Genomic DNA, 24,354 nt, shown 5'->3' on the forward strand with positions numbered 1-24,354 from the left:
ACTGGAGAGTTAATTCTCAGTGCCGGTCCCAAGCCCAGATGAAATGGGAGGGTTGTGTCAGGAAGGACATCCGCCGTACAACCTGTGCCTAATCTAATATGCAGGGAGCAGCCGAAAGACCACCAACAACAACAACAACACAACAAAACGGATTAGTCTTGGTCTGTTTTAGTACAGCCACAAAATGCTCTGAAAGCATCTAAAGGAGATTATCATAAAATTATCATGCAACTCTGGAACCCCTAAAATGCTGAATTATTATCAGATCAGACTGGCATTTTTCTGGCAGGTTGTTTTTAATCGAATCCATGTGTTTTAGGCAGGAAATCATTAGGGTGCCTATGAAACAGATTTTTGTACGTCACCATCAAGCCTTTCTGCTTTATCTAACTTTCCATATAATCATTCAGTGTAAACCAGAGTGCGTGGATAAGACATCAGAGAGAAGATATCGGATATCAGACTCTAAAACTGATGGAAACTGGATTTGGAAAAAGAAATGTATTTTTGGACTAAGGATCCAGTGCTCTTGCCAGTGTGGCTCAGGTTCGATTCCTCGAGTAGATAAGAACAAGTGGGTTAACACTCAGTGTCTGTCTAGTGCGAAACAGAAACTGAACATGAACAGATATGAACAGAACATCGAGACAAACTATTAAGTGAATAGATTTGAACATTTAGTGCTCCTTACCTTTCAGCCTCTTGAGATGGACAGGCACATCACTCTTAATGCTTTTGCTGTCTTCCTCTGTAGACTCACGCCTCACCATAGGAGGATTGTTGTGTGCGAGCCAGTCGGCCACTTTGCTCTCCGAAGCCATGATGGCCGCCTGCAGGCTACTGAGCTCTTTACTCCCTGGCTGAGATTTTTTTGATCTTGGACGTAATACATGATCTTTGATGGTCACCTTCCCAGGAGAGGTGTTGTCAAACTCAATGGTGAAGGAGGTGTTCGCTTGGGCGGCTTTTGCTGCTGCCGCGCTGATCTCTGTGTCCTTGGTTGGGACCTCGTGGATGCTGTCCTCTGCCATCTGTCCGTCTTTACTTGGGATCTCGAAATAGCTGGGCTCAGGGCCTGCAGCGCTCACACCATTCTCCTTGGCTTTGTCTGTCCGCTTTGTCTCCTTGGTATCTGCGAGGCACAGAAAGATGGATTAGAGATTAGCGTTCAGGGGTCACAAGTTGTGCAGGTAAATAAACACAGCCAGCTTTAAGCAATCGGGGGATTATCGGGACTAGTGTCTGAAGGCTACACTTGTGAATCCATAAATCAATTTAGCTCATCTGACATGACACAGCTAATCACAACCGGTTAAGAAAAGCTAGAATTAATGCATATGTACATTCATTTGTTGATAACGGCTGTGAAAAATGTGCCAAGACATTTTTCTTTGTAGTAATTACACATTTCAAACTACCTTTTTTTTTTTACTTTTCACTCTAATAACAACAGAATAACACACACAGCATAGGAATTTGCACGATTTTAATAACGAGCTTAAATGAGATGAACATGTATTTCAGTAGAATGACTTTATCCTGGAAGTTCAAGTGAATCATCCTTCCGAAGTTTTGTTGAATCACATGCAGAGGTGGAGGATTTTACCACACTCTACAGAACAGCGAAGGAGGAATAAAAAATAAAAAGGAGAAGTAGGAAAAAACCTCTTGCCTTTTCTTCTGTATTTTGCAGAGGACAAACCATTAAAACATCTATTCCGGCTCACAATATTTTCCAAAATAAAAAATCTATAACACTTGCTAAAGTATAGTCTCACACCCAGGCAGAGCGTTGGTGAAATTTCCTGTTATTAAAAACGTACACGTCCTCACGCTCTATGTTTCCAGTTTATAAACCAGTCTGTACTTCACAATCCCAATTCCTAACACCATATTTTCACAAAAATGATGCACGCTGTGTTCACAAATCAGTTCCACAAAACTTAACCTAAAAGTTTAAAGATGATTGACAGCAACGGCATGATCCAGCTCGACAGAGTAGCGATCCTTCTGATGCCAGATGATGTCCATGTTACTACTAGATTTATCCTAGGATAGATAAACAGGGTTAGGTTACTTACAAATGAGGCATGTGAGGTTTCAGTGCTAGGAGGAAAAGGAGCGGTGTGGCTTTACAGCGATGCATGCGAAAAACCCTTCGGTGACAATCTCCAGCTTGGGGGTTGGGCTTGGCTACAAACGCGTCTATTCACACTTCCTTTGCATGCTGCTGCTCTTCCCCTCTTAGCTGCTGCAACTCCGCTACCTTTCACTGAGGAAGAAGAGCCCTCACCGCAGCCTAAATATAACAGTGGGACAGGGTACTTTGATGTGGGAAGCAGTTACACCGAGTTTTATCTCTCTCTTTCTCTTGCTTTGCCTCAGGCACAAAAAGAAGATGCTCTGCTTTGGATTGGATTAGAAGACGGAGCTTAACAATGCCATTCAGTGTCTAATGTTGTCCCTGAAAGTGAAAGAGCCTGATATATATATTTATTTTTTTTACCTCAGAATGCACAGTTATTGGCTGTGTACAGCAATACAGCTTCATTTCACAAAGAGGCTGCTGTCTCAGGGTGAATTTAATTAAGAGGCACTCCAGGACATGAATCCTGTCATGTCAAAACTGCACTCACTCAGGAATATATCCACCTTTTGATCTAACTGCTACAGAAACATCAACCCGCATGAACTCGGGTGTGACATGAATTGCAGATTTGCTTTCGTTCCGCTTTCTTTTTTGCTGCTACTCACACCTGCATTAGTAAGGATCACAAGTGGACAGTGTAGGACTCAGTACACGTGTGAATGAGGTCGTGATCCGATCACTGAAAGCACAGGATACCAGGAGAAGGAGGAGGCCTGGCACTCGTACGTACAGTAGAGTGAACGTGAATCCGTTTGGATACATCCCGCACAGTAAGGAAGGACAGACCGATCGCCTGCATCGCTGCCCATGGCTGGAAAACATGTAATCTTTACGAAACTGTTTACAAAAATTGTGCTTTCCAAACAGTACAGCTAGAATACCAGAACAAATTAATCTCCCACTAGAATACTGCATAAAGCTGATGCCTTAACAGCAGACACAAAAGGAGCTGGCTTTCACAGTTTCATCTTCACATGTCACTCATTTTCAAATCATTGAAAAATTGCTGTGGTATAAAAGGAGTTTTAAACTTCAGCACATGCTGTTATAAGGAAATAATCCACTTTGTGTTGGTAACAAACTATATCAGCCCATTAGGCATGAAAAAAAAAAATGTAGCTCTCGTAAATATTGTGATATAAAATACTGGTGAGACGAATATTGCTTCTCTGAAGTGTGATTTTCACAACATTGTGAATGTTGCGCACAAAGCATGCTTACTTAATAGGCAAGAAAGTTCAGCTAATCAGAAGGAAGCTCTAGAGCACGAGTCTGACATATAGCCTCGTTTCATTTGAACCAGAAAAAAAAAAATGATACCGAAATCTGTAGTATGCTGTCTCAAATCCACAGCAAATTCAGTTGCATGGCCATGTGCACTCTGGTTTGTATTGTGGTCTGAATTGTAGGCTAAAATATCTGCATGTTGTGTGTGATATAATCTATGTTTGGGTCTAAAAGGTTTTCAGAAGCATTGAACCACACAATCTAGTGTGTTGTGCTTGTAGTGACAAAACCAGAACTGAATTTTGCAGGGATGAGGAAATAAAATCAAGCAACATAAAATTAGGATATTTTTTTTCTTCATCTGTACAATTAAATTGGTGGTTGAGACGAGCTGAGACGAGACGAGCTGACGACCTTAATTAATTCGAGTTGACACGGCGATGCGAATAAGAGCGGTAACATCTAATTAAAACCGACATCAAAAATAGTGTCAAATAAAAATAACAGAAACTATTATTTATTTCTTATTCCTTATAGCTCAGGGAGTTTTTCCTCAACACTGACATCTCTTGCTTGCTTATTAGGGATGAATTGAAATAAAAAATTTAACCGTTTGACTTTTTATATTCCTACAAAAGTGCTTTATGACAAGATCCATTGCTAAAGGAGCTGTACATATAAAACATAAGAAATCACAAAAGAATGTGTCTGTACATTTCAGCTGGATGTCAGACAGTAGTAAGGCTAAGTAGTAGTGCCCTTATCATTTATAGCACAAAAAGGTTTTCCATAATAGTAACAACATCTTATGTCTTTTTTCCCTCATTAATTGAGAAAGACTTCTCTTCAGTTGATTTGTGCATAAAACCGAGCAAACGATGCAAGGTTTAAAGTAACATCATTCAAAAAGATTACAGCAATTTTCACACAAGTACACCCCTATTATTAGACTCGTGATTAGTCGCACTTCCGCTTCACACTTAGGTCACGCACAGTGGAACATCCTGCTGCTTCAGAAATCTCCAATCTTTAACTCCTGGATGGCAAAAAGTAACAGAATGGACCAAAACACATCTAAACACACCACAAGAAAGCCATTTTCCATTACTGCAACCTTACTGGATCGAGCTCTCGGCATTAAAACCCTTACTGGTGAAATATATACAGCAACACAGCTTTAGACATAGACTTGAAATGTTTTCCATCCTTACAAATGGCATGGCAAAGCCCAGTTAGGGAGGCAATAATGATACGCTTCATAAACGTATCATTATTTTTCGTATTTTTCTGATGATTTACTACAACCGGTTTAGTAGATGTACTGAAACATGTCTTCACTTCATATCACTGTTAACAAAAAGTGCCCAATTCCCACATTAGAAAAACTACACTACAACAACTCTACACATTCCCGGTCTAGTATTTGTTTTTCTCAAAACATACCTTAGATTTAATTTATTATTATTTTTAAAAAATGATACATTGCTCCAGATCTATATATCAAACATTATCCATTTATCTTTGACCTCCATGATGCATTTGCTTGTACTAATGTTACCACATAATGCTGTGAGAAATCAATATAAATATCAACATAAAAAAAAAAAAAAAAGTCTGACTAGAGGAAAAAAGGTTTTTCTCAAGTGCCTTGAGAAACAACCTGTAATCACATATCAGTCCGAGATTTGGAATTTTATTCCCACTGCAAAAATGAATACAAAATCAAGCAAACTCTGAGATAATTAAGAATAAATTAATACAAATTTATACATGCAAAATACATTTTTTCAAAATTTCTGCAGGTTTTCCTCAGCTATAAGCCGAGAGGTGTAGGGACGTAATCACCACAAGCAATCGGTGTGTGTTTAACAGGAATACAGCTATAGTAGAAAGTAATTGCATATGTGTCTTCACTGGTAGGAGTTTAAAAGAAGAATCCTGTGTTTGCAGTTTCAACAATTCAAATAGATTCCTTCCAAAAATTCACAAGAATGTTGCGTCAAAGGTTTTTGAGACAAGCCGCTGCAAAATCAAGCATTTGTGGTGAAATCCTATTACAGATTGGCATATACACATTTGTATACAGATCAAATGATCGAATGTACACTTAATTATACCTACACTGATCATTACGGCAGTGTGTTCAACTGCCAGAGGGGAAATAATTATTCGTCACTATTCATAAGTATGATTGCTGTTAGTTAACTGAAACCCTTCGGACAGAAATAAATCTATTAAAAACTTGTTTTAATCTCATTTGCAAAGTATTGATGTTAGAGCCATCAAACAATAATACATAAATTGAACCTTACTGTGCCTTCATGAACCATGATTTGGTTAATTCCATGTGCTGTCATTATAGACCATTATTTCCATATAAAATTCCATCCTTGATATAAACAATGGTTCTGATTAAAATTTTGTCCATGGAAAGAAAGAAAAACTTTCCAGGAACAATACTGTCTTAAATGATGTAATACAATTCTTAAACAACGTATTTATATATTTATTATTGCTCTCGAATAGCATAGGAAAACTCCTGAGTGTATTAACGTTAAAGAAAACATGACTTTTACAGTGTACTATTGTGGTTACAATGGCGTGTCTTGATGATGATACTGGAATTAATACTGGTAGACTTTTTTATGTCACACAAATTAAATGTTTAAGTTTTATGAGCAGAGTGTAACTCCTCACTAGGCACACATTCTCTTTCCACTGTCTCACATCCATTCATTCATTTATTCATTCATCTTCAGTTATCACTTCATCCTGGTTACGATATATACACCCTGGAATAGCCAAGCATCCTACCTACATGCTTTAAATTTATTTACAAGGTGGTAGAGGCCGGAAAACCCATAGGAAAACCACATGGACACACACACACACAGACACACACACACACACAGAGCACCTCACAGACAGTACCCTGAGCATAGGATCAAACCAAGATCCCTGAAGCAGTAAGGTGACATTTCTACTCACTGTTCATGTTCTCTCATATTACAATCTCAATATACAAGTCAAAAGTTATGTAAGTTGCATACAAAGAACAAGTTGCATTCCAGCTTTAGGGGTGACAGACAGAATGAGTACATTTACTTTGATGTATTTTCTGCAGGATACACCCGGGCTATTCTCTAAGCAACGTAGAGAAATGGAACAGAGTCCTCACCTGTCCCAGGAGTCTCCTGTTTTTTCCCTGCTGCTTTATTCTCCTGTTTAAACGAGTTCTCGTCATCGGCATCGCCGTCCCCCCACCATGAAGGCTGGCCATACAAAGGAGTTCCTCTGTGCAGTGCTGCAACATCACCTACAACAACAAACCATCACTTTATCGTATCTCCTTCGATACAGGTTCCATCCATCACGTTTATTTCGCATCGTATTTAAAACGTATCACGACACTAATCTGCTGGCTAAAAAACATGATTAACTTATTTTCTGCACTTGGCAGAGAAAAGTGGGCCATATGTTATAATGTGAGTTTTAATTACATAACACATCACTCAACAAGGTTAATAGTGTAAATGGATGGAGCCAGAAGCAGATGGTAGGAATAATTTCTCTGTCAAACAATCTGTGTTTGGCATTTCAACCTTCACCATTCATGTGTGGTTTTAATTCTAATAACTGTGTAAAGACTAGAGCTAAAGATAAGGTCCGGTGTTTCAGTAGCGGTGATGAATGAAGACATCCCCTCAACAAACAATATATATATATAATGCCTAATACATTTGGTATTAACAATATTAGATATATGGTATATCATCCATCCATCCATCTATCTATCTATCATAGTTTGTGATGTGGTCCAGTTTCAGATCTCAAATAATTAAGTAAGTAAGTAAGTAAATAAATAAATAATACATGTATTTACGTGTGTGTATTAGTTTAGTTATAGTAGAAATACAGTATATCTATCTATTAGGCTGCAACACTTTTATTATATTGGCTGTGCTTTGTGCAGTACATATGTGAAACACTACACTGACAGTTATCTGTGATAAATAATCAGTTGGCAAAAACACATGGAAAACGCTACCCGCCTCTTCCCTTTTTTCTGAAAAACAAAACATAAAAAAACAACCTAAGGGCGTGGGGTCTGTCACGACCCTGTAATTAGACAACCAGCACTTTACTGCAGCCTTGTGCCATTATTAGCCAGGGTTATATATATATACAATGCTAGTTAATGAAGCTAGACAAAGATGACATGGTGAGATTTAGCTGAACTGAAGTGTGCACTATGTTCAAATGGTAAATCTTTTCTAAAGGTTCTGTCTGAATAAGAGATTAATTTTTTGAGCTGTTTCAGTGTCACGAGTCATCTAAGTCTATTCAGTTAAATGATTCATTAGTAATTAGTAGAATCAGTGATTCAAGTAACTTGAATAGTCTAAAAAGGCTAAATTGTTTGTATTTCGTGTTATTATATTGTATTGAATTGTACTGCATGCACAGAAAATCTGGAAATCCTCAGCTCTGACTAAATGATGTTGTTGCTGAGCCCTTGAGCAAGGCCCTTAACCCTCCCTCCTCCAGGGGTGCTATATCATAACCACCCCTGCGCTCTGTCCCCAGCCTCCTCAGTTGGGATATGCAAAGAAAAGAATTCCACTGTGCTGTAATGTATATGTGGTGATAATAAAGGCTTTCATTCCCCCCCCCCCCATTCAAATGATGCTGAATGGGACTGTCTGACTGAAAAGATTTCCTGAAAGAGAGGAGTGAATCAATTACAGACATGACTCCCTGAATCCAACACTGACTCACTGAATGGGTAAAGAGCAAATCTAGGCTGTGATTTACTGATTCAATTCAATTCAGTTCGGTTCGCTCTCTCTCTCTCTCTCTCTCTCTCTCTCTCTCTCACACACACACACACACACACACACACACACACACACACACACACACACACACACACAGTTGAAATATGACATATGCAATAGACATGAAGTCTGACATTGACCCAACAGATGTTTATTAATCTTATTTGTAAGGAAATGCATAGCCTATTTCATTACTTACTACATGCTCTCCAGATGTTAATTTGTGTTGTTCTTGACTTTCAGGTTTACAATGAAAATGAATCGATTTGCATCGACTCCGCCCTGTTATTTGCATCCTTCGGTGAAACCGTCCATAGATCCTGTCAATAATTCAGCTTGCTTTTCTTTCTACACTCAAACATTTAATAAGTCAGAGTGTAGAACGTGTAATCTTGATTTGATATGATTGTTCATTTGAGCTGACACCCACAACACTAGGCTTTGAACAGATTTAAATGTCATCGCTCTTTATTTCTGCCACTGTTCTGGAAAGGTCATTGCATACAAGAGAGAGCGACTAATTAAACCACATCCTGTTCTAAAAAGTGGGCTTTATGTTTAAAATCTTAAACTCCACATCACAGCACCATCTACTGAATTAACATGTTTAGATAGTGTGTAGAGTTTGCGTTATCAGTCTAGGTGTATAATTCCATGTTCGACTGTAAGTGTGAGTTCAGCTTTCATCTCTAACACGCTATAGCACCGGGGTGAGGTATGAACAATACCCAATGCCTAGCACCAGATGTTGTACGTATACCACCATAAATGATCACGCTTATGATTATGAAGGCCGCAGAGTAGACACAGACCCATAACCTATTGAATCTGTCACGATAATTTAACCTACATTGATTTAACTACTGAAAATTGAATCTTGATAAATAGTAAAATGTGATACAACATATTAGAAATGAATTCTTATTGGGGAAAAAAATATTTCATATGTACAATATAATGCTTAAGTAAAGCAATTAATAGATCTCTACCTGTCATTTTTTCATCGGTCTTGGAGGTTTCGACCACTTTGGCAGGAGGTTCAGGGACGGGCACGGCAGCTTTGCTCTCTGCACCTTTGGCTGTTGGAGATTTGGGTGTTTTGGGTGACTCTGCACAGACTGGCTTCTTCCCCAGCTGAAGCTGACTGGTAAATTTCTCATGCTAGAGAAAACATATTAAACACCATTTACTTGTTCCAGCTTAACAATCTTCTTCTAGGATTAAAGGTGTCTCGGTTTACTATAAGGGGCATCCGAGATTTCACAATGTTACGATATTTACAGTTTAACAGAGCTGACGAATGTTACGGTACCTTTAAAGCCTCCTCTGGAACATGAAGCTCTCCTCGGACCACAGTAAACAAGTTGGTATGTGCAACAGGTCAAGGAAGAAGAAGGCCATATTATTGAGTGGTGTAGAAAAAGTATGCAAATACAAACTCTCACAAAAGACAGTGAGACAACAAAAGACACAGAGAACTGTGACGCACATTAAACCCACGTTTCAGATGTTAGGCAGGGAGTGACGGCAGGTGGATTGAAAAGGATATCATATCCAAACCTCAGCTTATCGTCAATCTTCAGAGTGATGTACATCTGCTCCTGGATTCGAACGTCGTTCACAAATGTCTGAAAAGAAATGCAAAGCTTTTTGTCTGAAACATTCTGACACTCAGAGCTAGGAGAAACATGTATTGCTCACAAGCTTTAAACTAGACCATGATGAAAGAATCTTTCATTGAGGTCTCATAAAACTTAAAAATAAATAAATAAATAAATAAATTCCTCACGTAAAAAAAAAAAACTACTGCTGTTTACTGAATTATGCTGGAATTTTTTTTGCCTTTTTAAATCTGACCTTAAACCAAATCTCTCTCTGAATTTGACACAAATGTTATCCTGAGATTTATAATGTGGTTGTTAGAGTCAACTACAAACTGCTGCTCCTTGTACATGATAGACTCAAACTACAACAGGACATCACGCTGAGCCTGAGCAAATCATCTGTGTGCGTGCATAGGCCTGTGTGTGTGCTCTAAATTCTGCTCAGTGTCAAATATCAGATGTTTCCTGCCTGGTATGAGAAGCGACACTGAGTTAATTTCACTGACAAAACACTTTAACATCAGAAAATCAGAAGAGACCGAAGTTTCTCTCTCTTTCTATATGGTTCTTTATTACAGATCAGTTAAAAGAGGAAAGCCTTGTGCTGTAATGGATGACCAGTGTGGGAAATGTGTACAGGATCTTGCTGATTCATGACTCTTTGCTGAAAAATAGAGTGACTCCACCCCAAAGAAGCACGAATCACTATCACGAAATAGCCACAAAGCACTTAGAGAGAGAGAGAGAGCGGGCAAACCAGAGAGCGTGTTTAAAGATGATTGTTATTGGGTTATACATTTATTTGTCCAGGAGTGTTTCCTGCCACAAACACCGGACAGGAAGAGGAATTCCAAAGCAGAGCAATGAGTCACACTTCCTGTGTGAGGAACTGTGTCTCACAGAAATGCTTTGAATGACCTCAGAAAGAGAAGGAAACTACAATAACACATGACGCATGTCTTTATACCCCATATAATCCTCACCCAGCCAGTATTTAAAAAAATAAATAATAAAATGCAGTGATTTTTATTTTCGTGAAAATTAGCTGTGAATCAGCACAAAACAAAACGAAACAAAAAGTCACTTATTACTGACTACTGGCATGTTACTCACCCCATTAAGGCTCCCCAAGTCCTTCACTTTGTGTTCATCACTTGCTGGCTCGTAGTTAATCACGGCGTGCTGCTTGTCTACGCTACGAGACTAAAAACATTAAAACCCGTGAGAGTGGTTAGAGAAAACTAGCCTTTTAATCCTGATTTTCATTTGTCCTATTGTACCAAGATCATGTGACAACAAAGAGACAAGAAAACAAAGACTGGCCATGCTCTCAGGGTGAGGTGAATGGTGTGCCTCTTTCCTGTCAATCACAGCAAAGCTAGCCGATCGCGGCCGTCTAGGAGACGCGGCGTGGGTGTGGGAAATGGCGATTAACCAAATTTGCCAAAAAGCTTGAAGCAAAATGAAAGCATGCAATGACTGGCCTTGTGTCAAGGAGAAATCATTTACATTCATTGAGTGCCATGTTTTTACTTAAAGTGGAAAGTAAACCTCTTACTGCAATTCAATCGATTCTGTACTGATTTGATATACGACGTGTAATAAGTATGTAATAACGCATGCAGCAATCTTAACATACTGTATTTCCAGTCCATTCCTGGTTAAACCACGTGACCAGGTCTATTAAGTGTTTTGTATAAATAATCACGAGTGGGCTGATTTTTCCCCGCAACATCCCCAGGCCATTACAAGGAGAGGAAAAAAACATTCCACCAAAACAAAGCACTTCTTATGGCCTTCCACATGACAGAAATTCAAGATGTCAGATTTGAGCTTTATGAGCCGGGACTAACTCCTAATAAAAGAAAATATTGTGCAAATATAAATGATTGCCTAGTGCAATGACGTGACCATAAGTCGGTTCACAATAATTCTTTCTGATTAGATCATAGCAAATAAAATTTTGTTGTTGGTTTGTTTTTGGTATAACCCTAAGTAAACGATCCAAAGGAAGCATGTGGCTATATGTTAATATGACTGCTTTGGGATGGTGTGTTATGTTTTGTGTTTGTTTATTTCACTGTACTGTGTCAGAACTGTGATGCGTCAGCTGTCGGATTGTGAATTTGGATTCGGTTGCTTCGACAGTATTGGCATCCGTCTCTGCTGTGTTTGACAAGGGAAACATTACCCGCTCGTTCTAGAGGGCCTTCGAAAAAATATTATATCCAAAAGTAACCTATGAGCTGTTTGTCCCACTTTCTATTAATAGAGTGCAGTGATGACCCGAGCACACATGCTCTGACAGTGTCACTGATCCAGTCAGGTTACTCAGCAGGAACTCAGGGACACGTCTGTTTCCATTCCAGCAGTGATAAATAAAAATGATGCTAAAATACCACAGGGATCCTGAGACCTATCTGCTGTAATGGGTGAATTCAGAAACCTTTTATTAGTACAATATAATGGGACTCTAACAATTAACTGTGATGTTTGGTGATGGTTTGTAGTCAGCATGTTAGGCAATTATTCTGTTAATTAATAAATCCTGGAAGTATGAAGCAATATGAAAAGGCAGAAGGCATCAACTAACCTGCAGCATGAGCTCGCAGTCATCACGGCCCACAAAAATCATCTCACGGGGCAGACGGTGGCGTGTGCCACCACTACTCACCAGGAACCAGGATGTCAGACTCATCTCTGCTCTCTGTCTCTGGTCTGAGCCCCTACGTCATCCTTAAAGAGAGAGAGAGATATGTACAAAGTGCTGAGATCTGAAATGGAAAGGAATTCATTTATTTGTCTTTAATTGTTTGTTACTCCTGGATCCAGTGCATATCTTGGGAATACTGGGTGAACACAACAGACAACGACAGAGAGAAACACACACTCAGGAGGAAGAGTAGTTCAGCGGGTATGAGGAATCAGATTCACACCACATAGAGTCTTAAAGAAAATGATCAACCAGTGCCTCCAGCCAATCTCCATAATTTTAGCATAAAAAAGAGTAAATATGATTAGAACAGTACTGTATTAGCGGCTCATCGCTGGCATGCTGGCGAATCTTGTTTAAGTTTGAAAGAGGCTGAGTGGGCGGGCCGCTAGAGAGGTCGGTTAGATTCATAACATTCCTGTGTTTTCTCTAGCAGCAGTAAAGTGAGTGAGAGAGAGAGAGAGAGAGAGAGAGAGAGAGAGAGAGAGAGAGAGTTGAGCACCCTCCTCCAGTCCCACACTGATCACTAACAGATGCTGCCGAGAGTGACGCATGCTTCTTGATTCCCACCCAGCATCTCTACTTTTTTTCTTCTTCTTTGCTTTATCATTGAAAAAAATTCCCAAAGAGCTTCCCAAGCCTACTGCTGAGAAATGGAAAATATGTACACACAGCTTCTTGACCCACGAGCTGAAATGCGTCCGGCTAGAGACGACCTCATATTACCTCCACAACTCACGAGTGAACTCCTAAACTACAATCTAGCTAAATTCAATTCATTGCAGATTTAAAATTTCACACAAACTAAACATGTTTAACTGAGGGACAGAAAAATATCCTAAGCTCTGCTTCTGTTACTACAGATAAATAGCGATATCTGTAACAATATCAGCTGAGGTATAATAAAAATAAACGTATAAATTATTTCACCTCAGCTCTGAAAAAGTGCGCTTGATCTCCAATCGTGAGAAGATTCAAATATAAAAAAAAACACACTCCTGTATTTCACAAGACAGTGTTAATAACACTCACACATCCTCTCTCTCTCTCTCTACTGTTATAAGGCAGCATTTCCTGGCTGATTCAGTCTGAGAGAAAGAAATCACAATGACGAATAGAAAGTTCATATTTGCAAGGTTAAGAATGAACAATTCAATAAAATGTGCAATCCAGAGCTACATGACTTTCACAGCACATCTAACTAATAGCAGAATGTGAAATAAAGCACTCTGTGCTTTAGACATGCCCCTTTTTGGGTCACACCAGTTGGGTTGCCAGAGTTGTGGGTTTTGCGCCTAAGTGTGCCGGTTGTAGTTACAAATCAGATTTAGCACCATTGTCAACTTCAATACAAAGAGAAATGCCAGGACTAGTTTTAGTACATTTTTTTGACAGTTGCAGAGGGTTTTCTTGAAACCTGGCAACTTATGAACGCCAGTGCACAATATTTCCCCTTTGCCAGAGCGCTAATGTTTAATGTTTAATGCACATTACATGTCAAGACACTACTGTACTGAAATTCTCTGGAATTACAACCTTTTTGTTTAGCGACACCTCTGCAAAATAACAAGGCTTAGATAGAACGTTCCAGAAGAAAACTAAACATGTGATCCAGAGTAATGACACTATACCGCGTATCATATCCCCCTGAGGCTGTTCGTGCAGCTCCTCAGCACCCCCTCAGCACCCCCTTACCACCCGAACTCCTTTTCACACGGAACACAATGCAGCACTTTGTGGCGGCCATGACTGATTAACATTTGGTTCGATTACAAAAGCTTAATGGTGCATGTTTATGACAGCATCTAACTCTGTAGTGAGTACCGTTTTGATTTATGAGCCTCACATCTGCTCCTCTGCAAAACACGTCCTCCAATTATGCCTTAGCATTAACAAGTGAGTGTAATTGTGAGTCATATAATGCAGGGGTGGACAAATCACTAGCCCGGAGGCCTGGGACAAGCAAACTATGTATCCGTTATTCATTCTTCGTTGTCCAGCGAACAAGCAGGTTCAGTAGATTGTTGATAAAACCGACATTGGTGTTTTCAGACTCAAATAATGTCTTTACATCACAATGTTTTCAATGGCTTTCTGCCTTCTTATCACGGACACAAGCAAGATATACTTCATCACAAGAGACATAATCAGGACAGAATAAAGACTATAGATCCGTATAATTGCCCGCTCTCAAAGATTCAAGCACTCGGTTATTTTTCATTGTCCTGTATTAGTGCAGAGTCATGGGTGTTGAGTTACATCATGTTAGCTGATGCTTTTTAGCCAGGGACTTCTAGGTGGCTTAGTGGTTAGTGCCCTGTATGTGCAGTTTGCATGTTCTCTCTGTGTTTCGTGGGTTTCCTCTGGATAGTCCAAAGACACGCAGGTCTAAAGTATGTCCCCTGGGAAAGACTCTAGCATAGACTGCATCCCTGTGTAGGATAAACGTTACAGAAAATGGATGGATGAAGGTGCTTTTCCTGTGAGGTAATCGCATGGTATTAACAAATCACTGATTTTACATTTTGTTGTTATTTCTGTTTTAAAGTTGGCATAGTGAATCTAGGTACCCTTGATGTCCGGTAAACCAAGAAGACGAATGTATGGATGGAACTCGCTTTTTTTGGAGCGTGGCTGTGAAGATTTGTGCTCATTCAGTCATAAGAGCTTTAGAGAAGTGAGGGACTGATGATGGGTGAGTTGGCCTGGGGTGCTGTCAGTGTTCCAGTTTATTCAAAAGGTGTTCCTTGGGGTTGAGGTTAGGGCTCTGTACAGGACACTCGAGTTATTCCACACCAGCCTTGGCAAACTGCGTCCATGTCTTCATGGAGCTCGCTTTGTGTACAGGAGCTTTATGATTCTGGAACAGGTTTCGCCTCTTTGTTACAGTGAAGGGAAACTGTAATGCTTCAGAATACAAAAACATCCTATACAGTTCCACGTATGCTTTCAACTTTGTGGTGCCTACGTATGGATATGGTGGTCAGGTTTCCACAAATGTTTGGCCATATAGTGTAGGCTTGTAGGCAAGGTGTATCACTTGGGGCAGACAGCCACCACAACACAAAAAGCTAGCTACATATAATAAGCCCCTTGACAAAATTCTAGTCCATACCATATTCAATTCCAAAAAAAAAAAGAGTTCTTGTACAGAAATCAGATGCCTGAGGATATGAGCATTGCGAGTTTGGCAGGACATGGCTGTCAATATCCCTTGCCGTATATTTTGAAAGGAGCCAGCAAGAAATTGCTGCATAACGACGACTAGGTCCCGAGCCCAGGATTCAGCTGCCTAACCGCAGGGAAATCATTAGAGACAGCAAACGCCTGCAGGAGTTTGGGAACAAGCGCAACGTGGCAGAAGACTCGTGGTGCTGTACCACACCAATGATTGCTTAAACACACATGAAAGAGTTTCAGGCAGTGAGAATGTTGGAATGAAAATCTAGCTCTAGCACACATGTATTTCTGACCCAAGTAAAATCATCCGCTACTATTCTCTGTGAGAGTCGACGTTAAGACCCGATTTAGGAGGTGGTCTTTAAACTCGAGCTCTTCGACCCTGATGGTTTTATGTGGTATGTTTGAAGACACATGATGAATGAGAATTTTGACTTTCTTCCTCACTTCCTGCTCTGGCCAGTGGAGCAACATGCTTTGTCAGTGAGTGAAAGGGTGATTCGTCCATGCTGGCACGAAGTGCATCCTTTCCCTTTCATAGCTTGAACAGTCAGATTGTTTTAGGCTGCATGCGCTCGCACTCTGTGGGGAACAGGAAGTGTAGATAAGGCTTCCTTCCATCTGCTCTGACACATCTCTTATTCTCTTCGACTTTTGAGAGAAACCAGACACTGATTCACCTGTCCTGTGGAACGCCATGCTCAGAAATTCAGTTTGATTGACACTTACAGATCTTTGAAATGATTAACTATAGGTATTGCTTCTTCAAATGTAAGCAGAATTCCCAAAATCTAAAAGAATATAATGATGTGCTTTCTACATGGGAACCTCCTCCACAAGAAACTTTCAAACACGTCTACGTCTTCATGACCTCATACCGTGCGGAATGAGTAGAGACACTATCTCTGAAAAGTTCAGCTAACATCCCTGAAATGCAAGTCGGTATTAGTGATTCTGTCTGAAGGTTTGTGAAATCTAAATAGCCGTTTGCTTTGTGCCAACTGAAACACACTCTTCTCGTTAAAAAAGTAATTAGCACATGCTTACCAGATGATTACCCCAGTAAACCCTGTGCACCTTTTACTCTCTCCTCAGAAAAAATATAATGTTTAATGTAATAATTCAAGGGGGCACGGTGGCTTAGTGGTTAGCCTCACACCTCCAGGGTTGGGGGATCGAATCCCGATTCCGCCTTGTGTGTGTGGAGTTTGAATGTTCTCCCCGTGCCTCGATGGTTTCCTCTCCCGGTCCAAAGACATGCATGGTAGGTTGATTGGCATCTCTGGAAAATTGTCCATAGTGTGTGAGTGTGTGAGTGAATGAGAGTGTGTGTGTGTGCCCTGCGATGGGTTGGCACTCCGTCCAGGGTGTATCCTGCCTTGATGCCCGATGACGCCTAGATAGGCACAGGCTCCCCGTGACCCGAGAAGTTCGGATAAGCGGTAGAAAACGAATGAATGAATGAATGAATGAATGAATGTAATAATTCAGTTGTTTTTTATCATTTACTGCCAAAAGTAAACTTTTAAAACTACGACATTATTCACTACACTATTTAGTTTTATTTATGTTACATACTGTAATACCCCTGAAACCGAGCATGTAGCAACAGGGACAGTGGTGGGTCAAGTGTTTGAGGCTCTGGATTGTTCAGGGTTCAAGCCAAGCTGCCACTGTTGGGCCCTTAAGCAAGGCCCTTAACCCTCACTGCTCCAGGGGTGCTGTATCATGGCTGACCCTATGCTCTGACCCTAATTTCCAACATTGGGATAGAGAATTTCACTGTGCTATAATGTATATTTGATAAATATTTCTTCTTCTTCTTTAGTTTTACGTCATGTTAATTTTTCAAGAGGAAAAGACAGATGAGACAAAAATCATGTGATGAAATGAGCTAACAAACTAAAATAGGAGCTATTGAGAACAGTTACAGTTACACGGCTTACAAATTGCTTTCGTTTGGTTAAAACCTCTTTATTTTTTTCTCTTTATTTCACCATATTACACCGAGTCTGCAACTGAAGCTGAGGACTGCATGCAGGGGCGGATTATGAGACAATGAAGCCATAGGCATGGATGCACAGAAGCCACCATCTCCCCCCTGAATAAGAGCGAACTGATGTGAAGGCCCCTGACTCACTAAGCCTCTGGGGTATAGGCAGTCGGGCGGTTCGATAAGCAGTTCTTCACAAATGCCTCTTACTCTGTGAGTATCGGTTTATGGGGGTTATTTTTTGGCCACCTGGCTGTGTTTTGGTTCCTTGATTGGATTTTTCTTTTTTATGCTCAGCTGTTTCTGTTTGTATTTGCTTCTCAAATATCCTCAACTGTCACAGTGACTTATTTTCAGTCTCAGTATTTCCTGTGATAATGGTTACTCGTGTATTCATCACTGATATGGGTGATCTCTGGTTGCTGCCTGTCTTGACCTTGTGTTATGATCTCAAATGCCCCTATTCCACGAGGCAGTTTGAGTGGTGGTTCGGAGCCAGAGCCTAATTTGAAACCAGTTCTTTGTTTTTCGACACCCAAAGCATCAGCTCTGAACCAGGAAAAGCGGTTCTTAAGTAGCAGCAAAACGTTGCTGGTCTAGACTTAAGAACCGCAGATGTCAGGGGTTGGGGGAGGGGCTGGGGGTAAAGATACTGTTAGCGCCTTTGATAATGTGCCTTAAGTATACCGATGTTTAATACACTTTTACTTTACCACAATATGATCAATTATCAGCACACATGATAGTAGGTAGCTACACGCTAAGGCTAACATTTTTCTGTGTTAATGATAAAATAATGTTATGCACTTTCTCGATTACAACCTCTGTTTATACAAATTACATGGAGATGCACGTACACGTTGGATTCGCTGTGTTTGGATGCCAATGTAGGTTCACAAAGCCATGAGCATTAACAGTAAGGCAACATTGGTCATTGTTAATGTTGTGTTTGTGTAACAGTGCTGAGAAATATGAGACGTATACAATTACATAACACTTGGCTCTGTGATGGAAAGCCCATGGAAAGGCAAACCGGTTCTTAGAAGGCTCACCAGTGGAATCAACTCGGAACCAGCACCAGCACTAGCTCTGAACCAACACCTGGTTCTTTCTGGTCTAAAAGGGGAACAACTGCTTTATGTTTAACGATTTTGCCTTGTCTAATTTATACCCGTTAACTACTACTCAAACACAAAAACCTTCAGTCTGTCAGGTCTGCTCCACTGCTCACACAGTGAGATTCTCAAATCGCTCCTTCCCTGCTCTGAAAATAAATAATGTATGAATGCTCAAAGTAGAGGAAAAGCGATTTTTTTTATGCCAATTTTTATGTTTGCACTTATCAATGGTTGACCTGTTCAAGGATTTTTCTCTTTGTGTCTACACAAAGGCTTGGAGAAATTCATTTTACCAACACGTACCTCGAGGCTCGAGACGTAGGTTTGTTTAAAAGAAGCAGAGTGTTAAACCAGTGTATCATGATCGACGTTACTGTTCTAAAGAAAGTGATTAGAATTGTCTTTCTGCTAATCTACAGATGTGTTGTTGCTTTATTGCACCACATACAGCATGTGCTACGTTTCCTACACAAACCCGTTAGGAAAACACAAACAATTTCTGAGCTTCTCAAATCCAGATGATCCACTACAGAAAATAAGCTGAGCAGACAAAATTTGGAGCTGATGCAGAAGTATGGCACGACTCTGAGAACAGCGCAGCACATTTATCGACCTGCCGGGTCTTCTGTGTCATTTATAAAACACTGGATTTTAAATAGAAATAAAACAGCACAATGTACTATTTTAAAATAACCTGCCACATATGAATACGAATTGTACTGTTATAAACCCTGTGCTCCGTAATCCCACCACAATCTAACCTCTCAAAGTCCAATGTATCCTTTATAAGGGTGATAATCTGGCACGGTGCCAACATGTTATTCCGTGTATATTGTTCTGTGTATTTATTGTTTTTTTAACAGCTAAATAAAGTTTTGACCTAAACAAAAACAATTAAAAAAATCATTTAAACACATGCTTCTGCAGAAAACAATAGTCATGAGGAAAATCTCATGAGCTTTTGTATAAAGCCCGGGTCAGACTGTGATTTTGGCCACGAATTGGTCGTCTGAGACAAATTTTAAAAAACCTAAAAAAAATTCTAAAATCTTGGGGTAAAATCTGTAGTCTTTGATCACAGGTTTGACCTAGTCACCGATAGCCGATTAATAGACGATGTGGTCAGTTTTTTCCTCCGATGAAGTTCTGGCAGTGTCAGAAGTTTTCAGACACCTCCCTGCTGTGTGACGTGTCCTACAATGAGCGTCAAACCAACAACCAATAGGAGAACAGAACCAGATGAATCACTTCAAACCACCTCAGAGACAATAGATAGTAAAACTATTTGTTTTTCAGATCGTTTTTGTTTGCGGCTACCTGCCATTTTACTGAGAAAATGCGAGTCTGAATGCCGGAAAACCCCGGACGTCTTCTTGTGTCGTCCGATTTTGATGCATCTTGACTGTCGTGCAGTATGACACGATGACCACTGAGATCCTACAGTGTGACACGGGGATCGTGTTCGTACAGTCTGACAAGTAACAATCGCGAACTATTATGAAAGATGTGAGCACAGCTTATTTTGTGATGAATCTTAAGTATTAAATATACAACATACTGAACATTTATTTTTACTATGTTTAAATATTAAAAAAAAACTTCAGTGTGGTCTCAGAAATCACAGTAAGTCATTCAGTAAGTTACTGAAGATAATACTTTTAGATGCACAAAATCCCCTGTAATTATAAGCTGTTCCATTTTACAACAGGAAATGCACAGAGGCACATGTCATCGTTCTAGAGAGGAAGTGATGCTGCTCCATAATAATGACTTATACAGTGTCTAGTGGTCAAAGAAGACACGTGCTGCTGTATAAAATGCTGAGGGCTGTCGGAAAAATCGGAAAACTGCTCAGGATGCAGGCTCGCTTTTTCAAAAACAGTGTTAGTGCAATCAAACCGTTATACAGCATTAAATACTATTGGCGTAAGAACCTTGTTTTAGAGTTTTTTATTGATTCAGTTTAGTGTTTAATATGTAGCTGTATTCTATCACGGCAAAGACCTCTTTTTATATACAAAATGTGGTGGATTCGTCCACTGTGAATCCACCAGAGAAGAGATTCAGCCCAGACAGACGGGACAGAAATCGGACGCGCCCATGGTCTATTATTTTTGTATCATTCAGGCCGTGTCACTGTTTAACAGCTGGTCTATTCTCAGCCTGAAGCTTTAACCTGACAAAACAGTATCTTATTTGAAAACCATTTAGGAGGTAATTCAATAAAGTTGAAATTAAATTTGATCCCAAAATGGGCACATGGAGCAAACAGGGCAGCCCATTATTCAACAGCACTTTGTAATGTATTGTATAAGATCACAAATGACTTTGAAATAGATACACAATAGAATTAGAAAGGTTTTTTGTCTTTCTAGCCATATACAAGTATACAGTAGAACAAAAAAGGCCTTGGAATATAAGTGGTATAAATACCATCAACATAAGATGCCCTAATTGTGTAATATGGTCAGTGAGTTTCATCTATAAAGATAAGGTGATTTTCTCTGTTCCCTTGTCTGATCTGAAAATGTGTTAAATGCAGTCAGAGGTGCAGGTAGGAATTACACGTCAGTCCATGTGTGTCGCCTGATTTGCCTTAGCAGAACCTGCCACAACACTGTAGCATGCAAAGGATTTTATGATAATCTGTATTGGCTGTATTTAATGATGCTCCTTACAGGACACACAGACACAGCTATCTAACTCCCACTGCTCTCACTCTTACCTCTGTCTTTCAAGCAACAAACCACTTCCTGTCTTATTCAAATAATGCTCACTCTCTACTTGTCATTTATTCTTCCTACGGCTGCTCCCTGTTCGGGGTCATCGCAGCGGATCACGTGGTCCGTATATTATATTTGGCACAGGTTTTACGCCAGATGCCCTTCCTGACGCAACCCTCCCATTTTTATCTAGGCTCGGGACCAGCACTGAGAGTTAACTTTTCAGAGGCAGGGTTGGAACCCTTCCAAGGAATCATACCCGGTCCGTGGCAACGAGAGCATGGGATCCTGCAACTGGGCCACCTTTTTTCACCAGATGTGTGAAAAAAATATGAAAGCATTATTTGTGTTGAATTTGTTGCTCATTCATGATTAAATACCATTATGAAGCTCATCCATGATCTAGACTGCGATTCAGTGTCTAATAAACCATTTTCTATCCTTTGAAAATATTATTTACTTATTAGTCACACTGCATATCTATATTATGAGAGCTGTATTAATTAGACTGTCTAAAAATAAGCAAGATAAATCTCTTACAAAGCTTACATTGTTTTACATTTGCATGAGATATGAGTTATACATATGAGATATGAGTTATACAGAGCTTAATCATTGTAATCACTGTATTCTCAAACAACCCTTTCTATATTTTATCTATTTAGTCTTCTATTGCAATTTACACCATAGTTGATAAAAATATCTCATATATGTGCTGTTATTTATTTTTATTCTTCTATGTTAGTGTTAATTGGCTCTATTTTTCTATCAACTGTATAATTGTGTATGACAAATAAAAATGTGATTTGATTATTTAATCTGAATTCACATGCAAACGCTAAATATCATGTGTAGCAGTGAACTAAACTAAACAAGATATGGCATAATGACATCATCAGAATAAGGCAAAACATGCTAGTGTTAGCTCAACTATGACCTTTTTTTCTCATAAAACCTCTTAAAATAGACCTCACATGTTTTTCTTCATACATTTTGAAGGATGAATGAGCCCAAGCAAGAAGATACATGCAAGCTGTACCACAATGCTGGCCTTACTGTCCAGAAGATTTCCAGTAACATTCATTCAGACACTTCATATATTCTAATAATAGAAGTCTAAGAAAGAAAAAGAGAGTTTGGTGATGGGACAACTGTTTATTGCTGCTATAACATATGTAATACAGGCTCTAACCTGGTTAGCCAACATTATGTTGTATGTTAGTATAATGACAATAAAGATCTTATTTTATTAGCTATAAATGGTTAAATGGGGCAGTGCTGGCTCAATCGGTTAAGGCTCTGGGTTGTGATCGGGGTTCAAGCCCCAACACTGCCAAAATTGCAAAGATGGGCCCCTGAGCAAGACCCCTAGCCCTCACTGCTCCATGGATGTTACACCGTTAATGTATATGAGACAAATAATGACCTCTTCTTAAAAAGTATGTGACATATGTGCAATAATAAATTATAAGTAAATCAGTGCCATGGAATAAGAAGAAAACAATCCGGGATGAGGTGTCATTGACGAATAAACAACTTGGAGTGGTAATATATCACACAAGCTCATTACTGATTGTTTGCCCAGAACAGCACCCCATTGGTCACATGCAGTTCTCATGGAGTTCCCTGTTATCAAATGCAACATCCAGCCTTGTGCAAGTGAAAACCCTTCGCCTGTCAGCACAGAGCTGACTGCAACTAACACGTAATAACGCTTTATGACACGTGAATAGAGCGTTCATACGCAGTGTACACGTGTACAGTGAACCAAAACAAAGAGATGCTATAGATAGATGCTCCCACTAAAGCCACCAAAGTTAAAGCTACAAATAAAGCAGAAACGGTGTTGTTGAAGAATAAAGGACGGTGTGCGTGTACACACACACACACACATACACACACACACACACACACACACACACACACACACACACACACACACACACACACACACACACGTTAGGCCTCTGTGTCTGTAGAGCGCTTTAAATAATTACAAAAATCAACAACGTCGACATTGCTACGGATTCCAGAATGATATCATATTGATTCGTGGATTTAAAAAGCTATTTATGCAACAAAAAAAACATCAACAAAAATAACAATTAGCTTAGCTAGGGCTAGATGTGTGATCTCAGACACACACACATACACACGCGCGCGCACGCACGCGCCGGGATGCTACCTGCAGTAGACACCGGTGGAAACGTGTTTTTACGACCATCAGCTCTGCCAAAAAAACACAATTTCAGCTTCCCAGCTTCGCCGGATAATAATAACACTCCAGGGAAAAGATCATATAACGGGCTTGGGGTCAGACATGGTATAAACAGCCAGAAATAATGTAGATGCCAACAATAAGCTAGGCTCGCTTTCTGAAAATATCTCCCAGTTACTAACGAATCCTTCAAAACGTGTATATTTGTGTGTATTATTATCATATGAGTTATAACTTACCCCTTTTCTATCTGCACAGGCGGATATAATCAGTATTTATTTCCCGTGTAGCAGACAAACGGTTTTTCAGCCCTGCCCAATGCGTGGCTTCTGCGTCTATGGGGGCTCAGGAATAACGTTCTTCCTAACAAACAGCGGCGACACACGGCGGCGAGAGAGAGAGAGAGAGAGAGAGAGAGAGAGAGAGAGAGAGAGAGAGAGAGGAGGCGGACATCATCCACATCTCCAGCGTCCGCACTGCCAGCGTATCCAGGGGGCGGTGCTTAGCAACTCCCGGAAGCGCTCACACTCTAGACGAGCGCAGTAAATTAACCATTATTATCAATTACTAATAATACATTTCATATTTTAT

General features: G+C 39.9%; 1 protein-coding gene across 20 annotated transcripts in view; it reads right to left on the minus strand.

The window, feature by feature from the left end:
- Positions 1 to 24,269, minus strand: part of cep170aa (centrosomal protein 170Aa) — a 43,676-nt gene extending 19,407 nt beyond the window's left edge. For 18 of the 20 annotated variants that reach the window (XM_047812517.1, XM_027150131.2, XM_027150124.2 and 15 more), the window contains exons 1-8: positions 24,003 to 24,269; positions 12,412 to 12,554; positions 10,932 to 11,021; positions 9,764 to 9,842; positions 9,527 to 9,585; positions 9,204 to 9,375; positions 6,555 to 6,692; positions 692 to 1,132 (exon numbers count right to left, since the gene is read on the minus strand). In XM_047812517.1, the coding sequence (XP_047668473.1) occupies positions 692 to 1,132; positions 6,555 to 6,692; positions 9,204 to 9,375; positions 9,527 to 9,585; positions 9,764 to 9,842; positions 10,932 to 11,021; positions 12,412 to 12,516 (1,084 nt within the window). In that variant the 5' untranslated portion in view covers positions 12,517 to 12,554; positions 24,003 to 24,269. Of the gene's footprint in view, positions 1 to 691; positions 1,133 to 2,081; positions 2,227 to 6,554; positions 6,693 to 9,203; positions 9,376 to 9,526; positions 9,586 to 9,763; positions 9,843 to 10,931; positions 11,022 to 12,411; positions 12,555 to 12,847; positions 12,868 to 24,002 lie in introns of those variants that run through there. The other 2 variants (XM_047812516.1, XM_047812530.1) reach the window with 2 other exon arrangements.
- Between the last annotated feature and the right edge of the window lie 85 nt (positions 24,270 to 24,354).

Source organism: Tachysurus fulvidraco, chromosome 4 (genome assembly GCF_022655615.1).
Source record: "Tachysurus fulvidraco isolate hzauxx_2018 chromosome 4, HZAU_PFXX_2.0, whole genome shotgun sequence".
NCBI classification, from domain to species: domain Eukaryota; kingdom Metazoa; phylum Chordata; class Actinopteri; order Siluriformes; family Bagridae; genus Tachysurus; species Tachysurus fulvidraco.